The sequence below is a fragment of the Eucyclogobius newberryi genome, unplaced genomic scaffold (assembly GCF_026437365.1).
Source record: "Eucyclogobius newberryi isolate DKJ021-1_F unplaced genomic scaffold, fEucNew1.0.hap1 SCAF_5, whole genome shotgun sequence".
NCBI lineage: Eukaryota > Metazoa > Chordata > Actinopteri > Gobiiformes > Gobiidae > Eucyclogobius > Eucyclogobius newberryi.
This window is the reverse complement of record NW_027316167.1, coordinates 15,421,231-15,438,043: the sequence shown is the minus strand read 5'-3', so window position 1 is coordinate 15,438,043 and position 16,813 is coordinate 15,421,231. Positions and strand designations below refer to the sequence as shown.

General features: G+C 41.4%; 1 protein-coding gene across 21 annotated transcripts in view; it reads left to right on the top strand.

Moving 5' to 3' along the window:
• Positions 1-16,813, top strand: part of baz2ba (bromodomain adjacent to zinc finger domain, 2Ba) — a 77,150-nt gene that overhangs the window by 58,803 nt on the left and 1,534 nt on the right. For 3 of the 21 annotated variants that reach the window (XM_072465760.1, XM_072465758.1, XM_072465766.1), the window contains 24 exons: positions 185-407; positions 543-635; positions 1,124-1,185; positions 1,402-1,467; positions 2,106-2,171; positions 2,418-2,462; positions 2,724-2,756; positions 4,829-4,894; positions 5,226-5,366; positions 6,380-6,634; positions 7,078-7,301; positions 8,264-8,338; positions 8,766-8,997; positions 9,196-9,258; positions 9,710-9,854; positions 11,162-11,907; positions 12,442-12,682; positions 12,903-13,058; positions 13,264-13,433; positions 13,921-14,282; positions 14,779-14,914; positions 15,551-15,697; positions 15,809-16,104; positions 16,669-16,812. In XM_072465760.1, coding sequence (XP_072321861.1) covers positions 185-407; positions 543-635; positions 1,124-1,185; positions 1,402-1,467; positions 2,106-2,171; positions 2,418-2,462; positions 2,724-2,756; positions 4,829-4,894; positions 5,226-5,366; positions 6,380-6,634; positions 7,078-7,301; positions 8,264-8,338; positions 8,766-8,997; positions 9,196-9,258; positions 9,710-9,854; positions 11,162-11,907; positions 12,442-12,682; positions 12,903-13,058; positions 13,264-13,433; positions 13,921-14,282; positions 14,779-14,914; positions 15,551-15,697; positions 15,809-16,104; positions 16,669-16,812 — 4,187 coding nt within the window. The remainder of the gene's footprint in view (positions 1-184; positions 408-542; positions 636-1,123; positions 1,186-1,401; positions 1,468-2,105; positions 2,172-2,417; positions 2,463-2,723; positions 2,757-4,828; positions 4,895-5,225; positions 5,367-6,379; positions 6,635-7,077; positions 7,302-8,263; positions 8,339-8,765; positions 8,998-9,195; positions 9,259-9,709; positions 9,855-11,161; positions 11,908-12,441; positions 12,683-12,902; positions 13,059-13,263; positions 13,434-13,920; positions 14,283-14,778; positions 14,915-15,550; positions 15,698-15,808; positions 16,105-16,668; position 16,813) is intronic. The other 18 variants (XM_072465759.1, XM_072465768.1, XM_072465778.1 and 15 more) reach the window with 13 other exon arrangements.

Genomic DNA, 16,813 nt, shown 5'->3' with positions numbered 1-16,813 from the left:
ATCTTTGTCCATGTACGCTACTTGCTACACTGAAGTTGATTATTGTAACTCTTATCCCTGTTTAGAATATTTAGTTTCAATACTTAATTAATAGATGTTGCTTAGTCAGGTGCATTAAAGTCATTATAATAGTATATAGTGGCATTACAGTTAGTACAGATTGTTCTTCTCTTTACTTTTGCAGGGATTACAGTGGAGCCTGTTGAAGGAAGATGAGGTCATTCCTCATATCTTGGCTATGGAAGGTCGACGGGGACGACCTCCGACCTCCGACCGTCAGTTAGGACCTGACGGTGGCAAAGGTTCCAGACGAAGGAAGGGACGACCCCCAAATGTGGGCGACCCCTTAATACCAGAGGGGCCCAGTCCTAGCGAGGTCAAGCTTTTACGCAAGTTAGAGGCACAAGGTGAGCACTCGGAATAATCCCTGACCTGAACTCTTTCATATGATTTAGACACACTATGTGGATATTGTGTTTTGGGAAGTTTTTAGAGTTCTGTATACATTTATCACTGTATGTAAATCTTCCTGCTGTGTGTAGAAATAGCCAGACAAGCTGCCCAGATGAAACTGATGAGAAAACTGGAAAAGCAAGCAATGGCACGTGCAGCCAAAGAAGCTCGGAAACAGCAAGGTAAACTCTTCTCTGCTGTTAACAAACACCAAAGTGTGTAAGGATTGTAGCAGTGGTCTTTTATATGGTCAGTTTTCAGGATTCCTTTCATCTAAATAGGTGTAGTATAAAGACCCGCATTGCCTCTGGGCCACTGCTGCCTCTAATATAGTCTTTGTATGTATGTCCATGTTTATATAAATCACTTGAAAGCACAGGCTTTAATCTTCCCTCAGCTCTAATCTTTCTCTCTCATATACCTCAAACATTATGCATGCCCCTTTTGTTTTTTCTTTATGCGCAAGATGAAATATTAAAAGGTATACATACAAAAACAATCACTGCTTTAAAACTAATTTTAAATTTGACACTCCAAGTTTACAGTCTTTAACTGTTTAATGTTGTTGTTATTCACCATCGTGCGGTGTCGTTTTTAGATGAGACAATGTAAAGTGTGCATTTATATTTTGCAGCTACTAACCCATTTGACTTTGACTTTATTCTTGTAGCGATCATGGCAGCTGAGGAGAGGAGGAAGCAGAAAGAGCAGATCAAGATCCTCAAGCAGCAGGTGGGCAGTGCAAAAAAAACAAAACATCTTTCCCTCTTTCTTCTTTTCAGTCTCAGAAGACATAGACCCTCCCAGTGCGCTCCTCAAAGCACTGAACAATAACGCACTGACTCTATTTAAAAAAGGAATAAATAATAATATAGCAAATAGAAGATCATATTCCAAAAGATGTTTGCCATTATCTTGATTAAACCATTGCTTTTGTTTTATTTACAGGAAAAGATCAAGCGAATTCAGCAGATTCGAATGGAGAAGGAACTCAGGGCGCAGCAGATTCTGGAGGTACGGGATCTTATCCAAGAGCACCTCTGATTAAGCAGAACATTTCCTGGATAGCTGCTGTAGCCCTCAGTCTATAGTGTTTTAATCTTCCTAAAGCTCATTACTGAACAGCAGCATGCAATGGAGGGAGTTGCGTCGTCTTAGGCATAATTCCACATGGAACTAATGCTAAATTGGTCTTGGTTGACGGCTGTTGAATATTAAAATGGCTGTTGCTGCCTCTTCAGACCTTATTTAAATTGGACAGAAAAGTCTTTTTTTCATCAGACAACAGTAACCGTTTAGCATAAGTGGGTCTGGGGGGGGGGAAAGGTGCTATTTGCCACTCACGCAAACACAGATGCACACACACAATTGCACTGTGAGAGCTTCAAAGTGTTTTAGCAGGACTAAATCAATTTTGGGTTGACACGGTTGGCAAGCCACTCTTAACGGGAGGCTTCAACATTTTCACAATTACGTATTAAAGAGATACATTATTCATTCACAGTGTTTAACAAATTTGACTGGCATACAGGGGCATGAAATCTTTGCCCAAGCCAGAAAACTGAAAACAATTAGCCAAAGTGAAACAATGCTTTCACTCAAAAAGACACTGAAATGTGCTTGTTTACGTGATGTGTGATTTGTATTCACAGGCAAAACGCAGGAAGAAGGAAGAAGCAACCAATGCCAAAATATTAGAAGCTGAGAAACGCATTAAGGTATTTTTATAATCAGCTTAAGTCCTAACTTATTTAATAAATTATTTTATTATATACCCCCAAACAAAGATCCAAAATAAGAAAGCTGGTTAGTTCGCAGTATCGGAGGGCCTCAATGGCAGCTCTAAAGCAGCACTTACAGTTTTAAAATGGGCTCAAATTTCATCCATCTGTGGTGATTTTCATGATATTGGAACTAAGGAAGCATATTGATTTTCCCTAATCGTTGTCTTTCTTGCCTTCAAGGAGAAAGAGATAAGGAGGCAGCAGGCTGAGATCCTAAAACACCAGGTAGGTTTTCACTACAGCCCTCTCAATCTCTTCAACATAATAGTTTTTGCTAAATAAAACCATTTATGTAAGGACTGACTTCAATAGGAATCTCAAGTGTGTTTGAGTGAGTGATTGTGTGGTAAATACAGGGATGTGTGGATATAAATAGTAGATACAAAATACAAACAAATTACTTAGTCTTATTTCTCATTAATGCCATGCTTTATGGTATTGGATTTGACTTCTGTTCCATAATATTTTGCCAACTCTTTCTGCCAGGAGTTGGAGAGGCATAGACTAGATATGGTATGGGTATGTTTATTTTTGTACATCTAACACCTGCATCGTGTAACTGGTTGTGTTATGGTTGTCATAGCAATGCATTAAGTGTAGCACTGGCTGCTGTCATACTACATTCTTCTGCATGGCTTTCCAGCAAAACCAACAAAAGAGAAAGCGAGTCAGTATGCTGCCTCCATCTGCTCATCCTGAGGGACGGCTGACCCTGTCACAGAGCAGGCTCCAGTCCCCTCCCCCACCCTCTGCCCTCTACTCAGAATGCATTGCAAAGACTGCTAGCCAATCCACTCTCACCGTCTCAGGAGCCATGCTTCCACCAACTGGTACATGGTATGGTTCGGGTTGGTGTGGCATATGTTTTGGCTCAAAGTGGGAGCGAAGTGTCCTCAAGTATGCATTCACTGCTGCGTTTTGTAACTGCTCCATCTGGTCAAGAGTAAGCCTCGTAGGAATCAAATTAATCCTAAAATAGTAACTTTTTCAGTTGAAAGAGCCTAGAAAAAACTCAATGTTGCAGGTTTATTTCAAGTTTTTCTTCATTAATTACAACAAATACAGTCACAATGCAAATATGCCTACTGGATTTTCACAATTATTGTTAGTGTTTTTTTCATAACCTTTTTAATATAGTATACATATATGTATATTTAACAGCTACCAGACCATGCCAGACCATGCCACACTGAACTGTTCAGTACCTGTGCTGCTTGGTGGAACGAGGCTACAGTGCACTGGAGGAGTGTCATCCATCACATACATTGTCTAACTGTTGTATCGGAGTAGCCCGCGTTTCCCATTAAGTGCTTGAGACTTCGGTCCGGACTGTTTGTGCATCTGTTTCTGCCGTCCATAGAGCGCTGGACATTTTAACCCGCCCCCGGCCTCTCTGTCATTCACTGTGCCTGTACTTTGCACCAAAAAAGAATGAAAATTGCTACTGAGAATCATTTTGTCTTTCTATGGTGGAGGTTGCTTCTCATACCCGAGAGGTTAAAAGGCGCTATAAACCCACTTTTGAAAGTAAACTTTTGACAGAAGGTTGAATAATAGTAAAATCAATTCCACCATTGGGACAAGTCTGGTTCTGTGTAGCACTTTTTGGCCTGGCTGTCCTGCTTGTAGCCCTTTCACTCAACAACACAACAGAACAGATCTGCCTTTCTTGTTTACAATGATTAATGGTTTCAACCTAATTGTGCCTTTAAAAACAGGCCATTTATTTTGAACAAACTGGCTTGATACGTTGCAGTTAATAAATAAAAAGACTAGTCAAACTTGTCAGGGACTAATTGAGTATCATCTGGAGGATTTTAGAAAGAGGACACCGAAACCACAGGGAATTCATTGTGTGTTGTTTATCACAGAGACCAGTAGCGGGCCTATTTCTCTGTATGTGTCGGAAATGTCCTTGGCAAGCCCTAATGCTATCTTTTTTTGGTGGCTCACGGCAGGAAAAAACAGCCCAAAAGAGAGCAGTGGTAAACCTAAGGAGATCAAATGGCGAGATAGACAGCCACTAGTGATTCCTTTAACCTTTGCAGTGCACTGTGGATCAGGCACAAACGCAAAACAAAGCTGCCTCGTTCTTACCAATTACCGGGCTAATATCTAAACTTAAAATCTCCAAAAGGATGTTGCATTCGAGGGAGGTCTACCTGTCACCCCATTACTAAATACTAAAGCAGTAGCCGAGTCTAACTGCATAGTGATTATTCATTTGATTGCCTCGGCTTCTGTGGCACATCAGACGATTTCTGGCAACCCGTATTTTGTTGCTTTTGTTGTGTCAGCTTTAGTTTGGATGGCGCCGTCACTGTATCCAGCTGCTTCTCTTTTTTGAGCTTGTCATCACATCTACTTTGTACTGCGTCTCTGTGTTGCTTTTTGGTTGTCATATGTACTCCTCACTTGCGCTTCCACCACACATTAAAGTGTATACATGTGAAGTTTGTGTTTGTTCAAGTATGGTCCTTGGTCTAATGAATGCCACATAGTGAAGTATATTTTGATGTTTAGTCCATTGACAGCACTGGTTATGTGCAAAGACTGCTCGTTAATGTGCCTATGTTTTTGTGCCACTTTAGGAGAGAGAGAGGAGGCGGCAACACGTAATGCTGATGAAAGCTGTAGACGCTCGCAAGAAAGCAGAGGTAGTCCATATGCACACAACCGGCACACTGTCCACTCCATAAAAAGGGCCCAAGTCATTATTCCCTAGATGGATTCATACTTTCTCTCTTTCTACGCACTCCCTCCCTCCCTTCATTTTTTTTCTGCACACTTACCAAGTCAAAAGATTTTGGCCCCTCAAGCACTTTTCTTTTGAATGCACCGCAGCATCAGACTGAATTCTAACAGTGCTCAGGAAAGTCAAGTAAACCGTCGTGTCTGTTTTCTCACACATGCACAAGCACACACACTCTTCCTTTACTAATGCCGCCTCAACTTTTTTCCTCTTCCTTTTTTTTCTTTCTTGCTCAGGAGCGAGAGCGCGTGCGGCAGGAGAAAAGGGACGAGAAGCGCTTGAACAAAGAGCGTAAACTGGAGCAGAGGCGGCTGGAGCAGGAGCTGGCCAGAGAACTGAAGAAGCCAAATGAAGATATGTCTCTCTCTGACCATAAGGTAGTTCATAACTCCAGTTGGTTGTCCCAAAGTGTAAAGAGAAGGGCTCTGTATAGGGAAAAATACACAACATATTATCTATGTATGTCCTGGTATATATTTGGGGGTGGAGATTACCCTTACGGTTGATATTACGAGGAGTATGAAAACTTAATTATTATTGTAAAATTTCCTAGGAAGCACTTCAGACCCAGATAAATATTATACTTTTAAATATTGTACATTTATGTCATCCACAACCAACTCAGTAAAATATAATATACACATAATGTATTTATGAAAAAAATAAATAAAGAGAAATCTCTATACACAATGCCCTGCCAAGATGACGTTAAGTAAAGTAGCTGTGAAAATGAAAAAAGGATATCTGCCATTCTCATCACTGAACGATTTTATGAGCTCATCACTCAGAGGTAAACTCCCTGTCATGTTCAATTTATCCAGTGTTTGTTTGTGGATATGAGCGCCCTCGTGTGGTTCCAAATATGTACTGTATCACTTAAAAATCTGAATTTTACAGAGGGTTTAATTTCAGTTAGAAGTGGGCAATATAGGATATATGTTTATATATTTGTTAGCAAATATTGGACCTCAACACATTTACAGGCTGATTTGAGAATATTAATATTAATTGAAAAAATATTATTTGATTATTGTTAAATTGGGAAATCCCAAAAGACAAAGACCCAACATTTTGAAATGTGTTTTTATTAAGATTTGTCTCAGATCATGCTCGTTCAGATAATACATTTTCTCACATTAATCTCTGTTATCCGACCACATGTCAGACACTGCGTATAACTATGCATATAAAATTAGATTAAACACTTCATTCACTCCAAAGTTTCCAGCTGCCTGACTCCACGTCTTCTCCCTTCTGCTGGCATTCATATAAATTAAATAATCGACTAAATGAAAATGTTAGTCGACTAAGCCATCACTGCCAGTTTAATCGACTGAATGTCTAAAGGTTTTACAGTCCTAAATCTAACAAAGTGACTCTCTCTCCTCAGCCTTTGCCTGATTTCTCGCGGATCCCTGGTCTGATCCTCCCGGGCCGCGCCGTGTCCGACTGCCTGATGTTGATGCAGTTCCTCCGAGGGTTCGGGAAAGTTTTGGGGTTGGACCTGAATACAGATGTCCCCACTTTGGGCATGCTGCAGGAGGGTCTGCTCAACGTGGGCGACAGCATGGGCCAAGTGCAGGACCTGCTTGTCAAAATGCTGTCCCTGGCTGTCTGCGATCCCGGTTTGCCGCCTGGACAAAAGGTCAGTGCTGAACATGAGGGAGAAAAGAACAAAGTCACTGTTGCGTACAGCTAATTAGCCAAACCTAACAAGTAGGGATGTCATGGTTAAGTGTAAAGATTAGAAGTCCCAAAAAACAGTGCCATTTAACAATTTTCATCATTAAAACGTACAAATTTTGTTTCTTTTTTTTCATACTGTAGAGATTATAAAAGAAATAAGAGCTTTTCCCTGCTTTGTATCATGCACTTCACTGAGGACACTTTATATAATACCAAGAGCCATTGTCAAGATCTTGCTCATTATGCTTTATGTTTGAATAATCAGCTTGAGAACCAACACACAAAATGTTAACATAAATTCATATTCATACACTTGATTTGAACATGTCGACTTCATATCTGAACAATGTAAAGATGTAACGTTTACTAAAATATTTCCTCTCTTTTTTGCTCTTCTCTCAGACTAAGACCATGCTTGGGGACCACTTAACCAATGTGGGCATCAACCGGGACAATGTGTCGGAGGTGCTGCAGATGTACATGGGAGCCCACTGTGCCAACACTGAACTGGCCCCTCTGGCCCTCAGCCTGAAGACCAAGGCCTTCCAAGCTCACACGCCCGAACAAAAGGCCGCCATCCTGGGCTTTCTCGCCAACGAACTGGCCTGTAGTAAAGCTGTCATCAGGTGAGAATGTCTTGAATGACCATTTTTGGGACAATATCGACAAAAACAATATTCAGACGGTATTGTGTCAAGCCAACAGAAATATGCTATAACATGTCTTTAATCGTAATAGTCGATATTTAATTATCAGACACATGCAAAATGTCTGTCAAACTATTCACAATAGTTCAGAACTATCACCTTATACCTTTATTTGAAAGTTTACAATATAACTTTTTTTATTTTTAATCCTCTCTTTTTGGAGCGTTTTTCACTATAAACGATAAACTGAAAAATCAATCATATTAAAAATGTGCATACCTTCAAACCAAACTTCACAGTATTATCTACATTTTGATTTTGATCTATTTGAGTAGTTTACCTTAAAAATAAGGCTGACAATTAGTGTTCAACTCCAACTGCAAATCAATTCTACCTGCGGGTATAATGAAGGATACATAAAAATACATTCTAATTGTTGTCCAAATTTAACCTTGTTTTGATACAGGTTTGTTTGTGGTTATTGACACACTTTGACAGCATTGAAAATCGAATTGATATATTTAAATAACCAAATGACCGTATTCGTTTTCATATAATTATCAGGTGTTGCACTTTTTCCATATTTCGTGCCGCCCAACTTACCAAATTTCCTTGTGACGTTTGCATCCAAATCAAACTGAAAGATTTGATATGCCTATTGATGAGTATCTGCTTTTGTGTTAAATGTGTTATGAAGCCTCTTAACCCCGTGTTATTCATTAGTCAGTAATGGTATGTTTTATTGATGCGGTGGGAAAGGCTCAATAACACTGCAGCAGGGAGCCATAATTTGCAGTTGCTTTCAATAAAATTAATCACCACACTTTTGTAGGCACACAAGCTCAAACATCTTATTTTTAGCTATTGGCACAAGTCAATTTCCAGTTTCATCAGAAACTGGTATCGGCACCATTTCTAACTGGATTACTTTTATTTTACAGTGAGATTGACAAGAATTTGGATCAGATGGCGAACATGCGGAAAGACAAGATCATTATGGAAGGGAAACTCAAAAAGTAAGTGTCCAACTCTTAACTTTGTGGTATGTCGAGTATTTTTGTGAAGTGATGCTGTAAAGTCTGAACAATGGGACTGCACTTTGAAGCCACAGACTTCCTGTTTTAGGAAACCTTCAATAGACAATGGAGCTCTTCTGTCCTCTCCTTGGAATCTACAAATATTTTCAACAGATTTTCGAGCGCCAACATCCAAACATTAACATTAAGATTTTTAATATATTAAAGTTTAGTAGATTTAGGCAAGATCATCTATTCATTCTAAATGTTGAAATCTAAATTGGAACATTCAAAATGGATTGGGATTGTTTGCGAGTGTCTGAATGATTGAAAAGCAAGTGAAAAATCGACCAAACTGACTATTACGATAATTATTGCCAGTAAGATATAAAATACAAGATACCATACTGATTATTTGTTTATCCAGGCTGCGGACCATCCACGCCAAACGCACCGGGAAGCGAGAGGCCAGTGCGGGCGTGGAGGAGACCCAGTCCGTCGGCACGCCGTCCTCCGCCACGAAACGGAAGCGGAAAATGGCCGCCGACAGTGACGATGAGGAGGATGAAGACGAGGACAGTGACGATCCACCGGACGAGGACGAGGAGGAGGAGGAGGAAGAGATCAAGAAGGTGAAGAAGACGGAAGCATATGATGAGGTGATGATTCCTCCTTTTTTTCTTTAAGAACCTTCTTTTGTAAACAAATAATTACATAGTAACTATGTAATTATGTTTTCATTAAATTGAGTCCTGAAAGTTTTTGGTTTTGATATACACACATATAAATTAGTTTGTACATTGTCATTGCAAACCACGATGTCGTATGCTTAAGAATGTTACTTTTCTTTCCCGTAGGATGAGGTTGACCAAGCCACTAGTATTGAAGAGCTGGAAAAGCAAATAGATAAACTAGCCAAGGTATGTATGAATGTATAGGCCAAATAAATGCTTGTGTGGCTGTATTTAAACACACTCATTGAAAGGAGTCTTTTGGGGATGCTAATAAACTGGAGAAACAAATCATTTCCCATATTACTGCTAGCTGAATTAGCTTTGAGTACAATTAGGAGAAACAGTGAGAGGGTTACTCCACTTGAACCTTTAGCACATGGCTTAATTCAATTACATTCTGTGAAAAATGTGCTGACTTTTAATCGCTTTGTTTTATGTTTTATTGCCAAATCTAAATTGATATCACCCGTGTAGTACATACATTAGCACAGGCCTGCTTTCTGATGAGGGACTTAATTTGTTAAATAAATGACTTCATTAGCATTGCATGTGGTAATTAACTGTAATTATCAATGGATATTAAGCAGTAATATGCTGTTGTTTTCCTGTGTTGAATCAAATATGTGTGTTTTCGCAGCAACATCACCAAATAAGACGAAAGCTGTATGAGATCGCTCACTCGCTTCGTGCCATGATGTACGGACAGGACCGGTACCGCCGCAGATACTGGGTCCTGCCCCACTGCGGAGGCGTCTTCATCGAGGGCATGGAGAGTGGAGAAGGTATCCCACTGCTTTCATTTATTGTGTTCTATATAATATCTAAAGTTAACTTGTACTAAGGGATGTCACGATATCAAATGTTAGTGTTACGATCATCACCTTTATTCACGATTATTGAGATTGTCACCAAACAACAGTGAAATCTTTCATTTTTTCTTTCATTTTTATGGTCTATCGTGTTACTGGTCCTTAAGTTTGTGACTGGCTGTACCAACATGAACTCTCTGAAAGACAAAATAATGTTAATGTGATCAAAACAGCCAGATAAATAGTTCTTTACGTTTAGGTCTATTTTTTGGACGATGGATTGAACTAAAAATACTTAATTTTGCTTCTAAAATGGTCACGATTATTATTTTTTTGGTTCTTTCGATTGTAACCTGAATAATAACGATTATCAATTAACCGAATAACCGTGACATCCTTACTACCTACATATATACATTTGAATATTATACCCAGCTAGATTTTTACTTCTTTATTACACACAATATTTATCATCCTTTTTTGGTCTTTCAATCTTGTTTGTGTGTTCACGTAAAAAGACAGCAGCGCATAGTTTACTTTCTTTTTAATCACACATTTTTTGCACCCACTACCCTTTTATGGTAATATTATTTTGTGTTTATTTTAGTTTCTTTGTGTTTATTTTGAACGTATTTCAGGAACATAAACAGAACCAACATTGCACGTGAACACATATGGCATATGAATAAATAGTACATGGCGATGGAGTCAGACAATGTCTGTGGTGGCGATGGAGTCAGACAATGTCTGTGGTGGCGAGGACGATGTCCCAGGGTCCTCTGTCCTTAGATTCTCCTTCTCGGCCAGGAAAAACTACAAAAAAAAAAAAAAACCTCGATAGATGAGGAGTGTGTAGAGTATTAGGGTAGTAGGGTATTTTTTTATGTGTTCATAATTATTTCTTCGATAGTGCTTTGTCCCCTTGTGTTAATTTATGTGAATTTTACTTTGAAAAAACGGCATAGAAAGCATTTATTTTTTATATAAATATAGCTGGCGACAACATAATTGAAACACCCTTTGTATTACAGGAATAAGTGTGTAGGAATGTCGTAAATCATCACTTTTGTACAAAAGTAACTAAATGTGCTTATGAAGCTGTTAATAGGAGAATAAAATGCTGAGAATGTTTTCCTTTATCTTAATTCTGCGCATCACCCAAAAGGCAAATTTAAGCTTACATCTGCAATTGTGAATCATCGGCGCAGCTTTGCTAAAATTAAAAACATCCAGTTTCAAAGTAACAGCTGATTGTTGACAATAAAGTGTTTTTTCTGCAGGTCCAGATGAGCTTGAGGAGGAGCGGCAGAGGCGCAAACGAGTCGCGGAGGAGGTCAACGTCAAAGATGAACCTCTAGAAATCGAGCTGCAGAAGGACAAACTGGTGGAGAACAACACATGTGACATGAGCGAAGACAAGACAGACTCTCTTTATTACCAGCAGTCAGGCGGTGTTGTCAAGGTGTGCTCGCAGCGGGACAGTAATAACCACCCAGGGACAGACGCTGTTAAGGAGGAGGACAAGGAGAGCCTCCACCAGAACGGCAGCCCAGTGGGACACTCTGCCACTGCAACACCAACATCACCCACACACAATACCTCGCAGCCCTCTGTAGCAGAAATCCCATCTGTGAATACTAATCACACTACAAACTCCCCTCCTCCATCTTCCGCTGCTGGGTCTGTCCTGTGCACCCCAGCCTCCCGGGACACTTTCGAAAACACGGCTCCTCACACCTTCTCCCCCATTCTCCAGCTGCCGTTTCAGACCAACGATCAGCTGCTGCGCGTGCTCACAGAGAGGAGCGGTCACTGGTTCAGTTTGCTGCCTCGCTCGCCCTGTGACGTGTCCTCTATCACCGCGTCTTCTCCCGGAGCGTCCCGAGTGTCTCCACAGGCGTCCTCCACTCCGGCTCGCCCCAAATCGCCGTCGCCCGCACTGCCCCTCACCCCGTCAGCTGCCTCTGCGTCTGCCAGCCCCCATCACCCGGCCACGCTCCTCAGCTACCCGCTTTCTGCGCTACAGGTACGGATAGAGGTAGTAGTAGTAGTAATACTACCATACTTCCAAAATATTCTTTGGAATACACTTTCTGCTTAAAGTGGATTTATATTTTGTTATTACAGCTTATAAAATATTTCAAATTCACAATAACCACATCGAGTACTATAAGCTAACCCTCCAGATAAGTAACTCGTGACAAAAGATCCTTGCTCTCTAGACAAGTTGCTCCTGATAAGATGTGCCATTGTAATAGAAATATCAGACAAATGCAGAGGACAAACAGGTTTCAGAGATTTGTAATCTTAGTGCTGTGGACTCATGTGTGCACACATCTTTGAAAAGAACTGCAGATAAACAAGTATATGACATAATACACAGCCTGTCCAAAAACAATATTCGCTACTTGGATTTGACTAAGCAAATACAGTAGGTCATGGGTCTCATTTGTAAAACTTAACATGGTTACTTGGTTTAAAGTCAACATTTCCTTCTTTTGTCGAGCGCATGCGTTCCCGGCTGTAACATTTTTTTTTTGTAATTTCCTCGTCTCTTCAGATGAAGCCGGGCTCTTCTCTTTTGGGCTTGTCTTTCGGGAGTTGGTCCAGTGGCCTCCTCAGTCCCAGCCTTCCCCTGAGCACCAGCCCGATGCCCGCTCACTGTCTGGAGAACACAGCCAGTGTCTCGAGTAAGAGCGAGTCTCCTGTCCACCGAGTCGAGAAGTCCTCCTCCATGCCATCTCCTGCTCAGGAGCTTCCCAAGTCCCCGGACCACCGTACGCCGCGGCCCATCCCTGAAGGTTAGCTCAAAAACTATGATCAATACCCGTAATAACCAAGCACAGTTTAATTGAAAAGAGTGCACCTGCTGGAGAAGATTTCACTTGCCTGACTAATCCAAGATAATTGGATTAGGGATTGTTCTGCACTGGTGTAGCATATTTCATTGGGGTATATGGATGAGTGAAGCTTAAAGAGTGATCGCTGAGAGTCAGATGGTTGTTTGGGGCTGTGTTGCAGAGATGTTGACAGGCTGGTGGCGGGTGTCTGACATGGAGGAGCTCAAGGCCCTGTTGGAGGCGCTGCACAGCCGGGGCATCAGGGAGAAGGGGCTCCAGCGGCAGATCCAGAAATACATGGAGATCATCCCCCAGGTCTGCACCAAGCACAGAGACGGTGAGTTTAGGCTTTTAACACTACTTCAATGATAGTTTTTTATTTTTTACTAAGAAACCTTGCAGTCATGGTCAGTTTTTTGGGGTAAATGTTTAATATGGAGGCAATGTTTTTGCTACCTTTTCTGTTTTGTCATTGATTTTATGAGAACCACAGTGAAGTGTATAGTGATGATAACGTTTCTTTGTGTTTGTTTTTGGTCCAGCGGCCATGATCGAGCTGCGTGACCTGGAGGAGAGCCAGGTGAGTGAGGAGTCTGTGCGCGGCTGGTGTGTGGAGGAACAGGCCATGGAGATGGACATCGCGGTGCTGCAGCAGGTGGAGGAGCTGGAGCGGAAAGTCAGCGCTGCCAGTCTACAGGTCAAGGTACATCAAGTGTGTACAACTCTACTTATTTTTCTATTAAGTGTTAAGTCCTACAGGTCACAGATGACCTTATATTACTGCTCAAAAGTCATTGCTAATAACTTGTAGTGTCAATGATCCTTAATATTGTGAGATCTGTTGGGTTTTAGTCACATAACCTTTTCCTGTTATGAACATCCTTTGTAGGACTTCTGACCACTTATAGATAAACTATTTTACTTTTATTTGTTGAGCGCTGTTATAACAGTTTCACATGTTCTCAATTGAAAGCTATGAATAGTTCTTACTACTGCAGTTTCACATAAACCTTCTTCCAGATAGTTAATATTTAATAAAAGCGTTAATTTCAAGGTCAGAAAAGGTTGATTTTGTATGCAGAAGCACTGTCGAATTAGTCCAAATGAAAATGCCTGACATTTTCTACAATAAACATAAACTACAATACAATGTACATAGGAGTATGCACCTTGAAACAAATCGTATCTTTTATTTTCAGGGCTGGACGTATCCGGACCCACAGTCGGAGCGCGAGGACCTGGTCTACTACGAACACAAACCTCTGACAAAACCCACAGCCACCTCAGGAAGTGACAAGGACTCAAAGGACTCCAAAGAACCCAAGGACTCAAAGGACTCGCGGGAGCACCCGGAGGAGCGAGGAAGCGAGAAGGGCGGGGTGGTGCGTCACCCTGACAACCCCCTGGACATAGCAGTGACACGTCTGGCCGATCTGGAGCGCAACATCGAGAGAAGGTACCTGAGGAGCCCCTTAGGTACCACCATTCAGATCAGGCTGGATAATGTGGGTACGGTCACAGTCCCTGCCCCCGCCCCATCCACTAGTGCTGACAGGGAAGGGTAGGTCATCTCCAAAACCACAGCTCCCCCACTCTCCCACTAAGACCCTCTATCCTCTGTGTGTGCTTTCGTTTGTCAGTGAGGGTCGCACTGTGTGGTGGCTTGCATTTTTCTCATTTTTTCTTTTTTTTTTACCTGGGTTTTTTGGGTCTCCACTGCACTTTTTTTCCTCGGTTGTTGCACCGTTGCACTGTCTCTCATCGCATGGTCTTGTGCAACCTTGGTTATGGGCATTTTCATGGCTCCCACTTCCCAGTAATCACAGGTTTCGCTTTTTGTTTCTGCATGGATTTCCCCGTAACATGACGATACTGGTGTGTGCCTCTCCCCTGCGCCTTACACTCCTAAATCCTCATGCCTGCTTTGCACAGCTGGAGTTCTTTATGGTCTGCTGTCTTGTTGGCGGCTTTTTAAACTAATACCACTTAATGTTCTTCTACTTCTCCTTAATATGTGTGTATTTTAGCTCATTGTTGCCTGTTGTGTTGCTCTGTAGTGGTGAGGAGGAGGTGGCCCACGGGATGAAGGTCTGGAGGAAGGCGCTCATCGAGGTCCGCAGCGCTGCACAACTGGCCATGTGCATCCAGCAGCTGCAGAAGTCCATCGCCTGGGAGAGGTCCATCATGAAAGTGGTGAGCACTAACAGCAGGGTTTCAACCAGCCTTATCACAAGTTGAAGTGTTGAAATAATTGCATTTGCCCGAATATATATAAACATTTGGTGGGTGAATTTTCTAGTTCAGGGACACCACAACAGTAGACACACAAGATTTCAACTGTGCAATCAGATTCATTTATTAATTTATTTCCGTGATGCATATGAACCAAAGGAGTTCATTGGTCCTCTCTCAGTTATGACAAACTCCAACTTTTTTTTAGATTAGTCGATTAAGTACTAAAATACAGAGACATATCATTCTGGATTTTCCAGGCAACCAACTTGTGGGCCAATGCTTAGCCCACCTTTGAACCTTTTGTTCTTGATTAAATTTATTTGAATACATGAATAAATAATGCTTTAAAATACAATACAGGACTATCAAGTAATAGGAAAAAAGGACATAAAAATCCACAAAATGTTCTGTTTGATGGAGGCATATGTTGAATTATGAGAGCTTCACAAATACCCATATTCAGACATATAAAAACAAGTTCTATATCTGCAGTGAAATTTCAGTTTTCAAGAAATTGCCGCAAAAAAGGAATTTGTTAAATGCTTGAAGAGTCCGTCAATTATGCAGTTTATTAATAAGTGCTTTGTTTTGCAGTACTGCCAGATCTGTAAGAAGGGCGATAATGAGGACCTCCTGCTGCTGTGCGACGGCTGTGACAAGGGCTGCCACACCTACTGCCACAAACCTAAAATCACCACTATCCCAGAAGGGGACTGGTACTGCCCCGCATGCATATCCAAGGTACAGTTTAAGCTTTGTTTTTGTCATCTAAAGACATCTGAGTGCAATGGCAGAACGTGCACTGCTTCGAGGTAGATGTAAACTTAATTGTATCAAAAATGTGTTTTTCAGGCAAGCAGCCCCATACCTAAAAACAAAAAGCCTCAAAGCAAACCTGTAGCATCCACTGGCAGTAATAAAAAGTCAGAAGCAAAGAAGAACGGCAAACAGACTGGTAATGGCGGAGTGACCGAAGAGGAACCGGCCAGCGCCAACACCACTCCCAAAAAGGGAGCGAAAGACAACAACAGGAAGCGGAAGATTGAGGAAAGCTCACCTGCCCCGCCAGCAGCCAATCAGGAGAGCCCTGCCAGTGTCAAACGGGCCAAGACCGCCAGGGACAACAACCGGGACCTGGGCTTGTGCAGGTAATTAGAGTCCACTTACTGGGCAGTTTATTATCCATTCTGTTTGTTTCTGTTGGTACCTATCTAGTCGTTTAGTCCATCAATTAATTGATTAACACCAGAAAGGAGAACACATAGAGTGAGTGATAGCTTGAGTTTTGGGAGTGACTGGACAGTTTAATCTGCCTTTTTTAACTTTTGAATATGCTGTTTACTTCTCTGTATGAACAGTAGTTTAATCATTTCGAGAGCGTTTGCAAGCGCTACGCCCCCTTTTAGTCAATAAAGCGATTCACGTCTTCATTAGACCAAGGATTTTTTTAGTCGACTATAGCCCAATAGTATAGACAAGTCTTATCCAGTTAAAGCTTAAGCATGTTTAAATAACTGTTCTGCAAACTTCTACATATTTTATCTATCTATCTATTTAACTGGTTTCGCCTCTAACAAGAAATATCACCGAGTATACAAAATATAGTCTCGATAGTCTTCTGTCACCATGGGTTTATTTGTAGTTGACTGTAATGTTAACTACGGTGTTATTATACGGTCTGTTAAAACGCTTCATGCGTTTCACTCCATCAGGGTGCTTCTTGCAGAGTTGGAGAGGCATCAGGACGCGTGGCCGTTCCTCTCTCCGGTCAACCTGAAATCTGTCCCCGGCTACAAGAAGGTCATCAAGAAACCCATGGACTTCTCTACAATCAGAGAAAAGCTCGTCAGCAGCCAG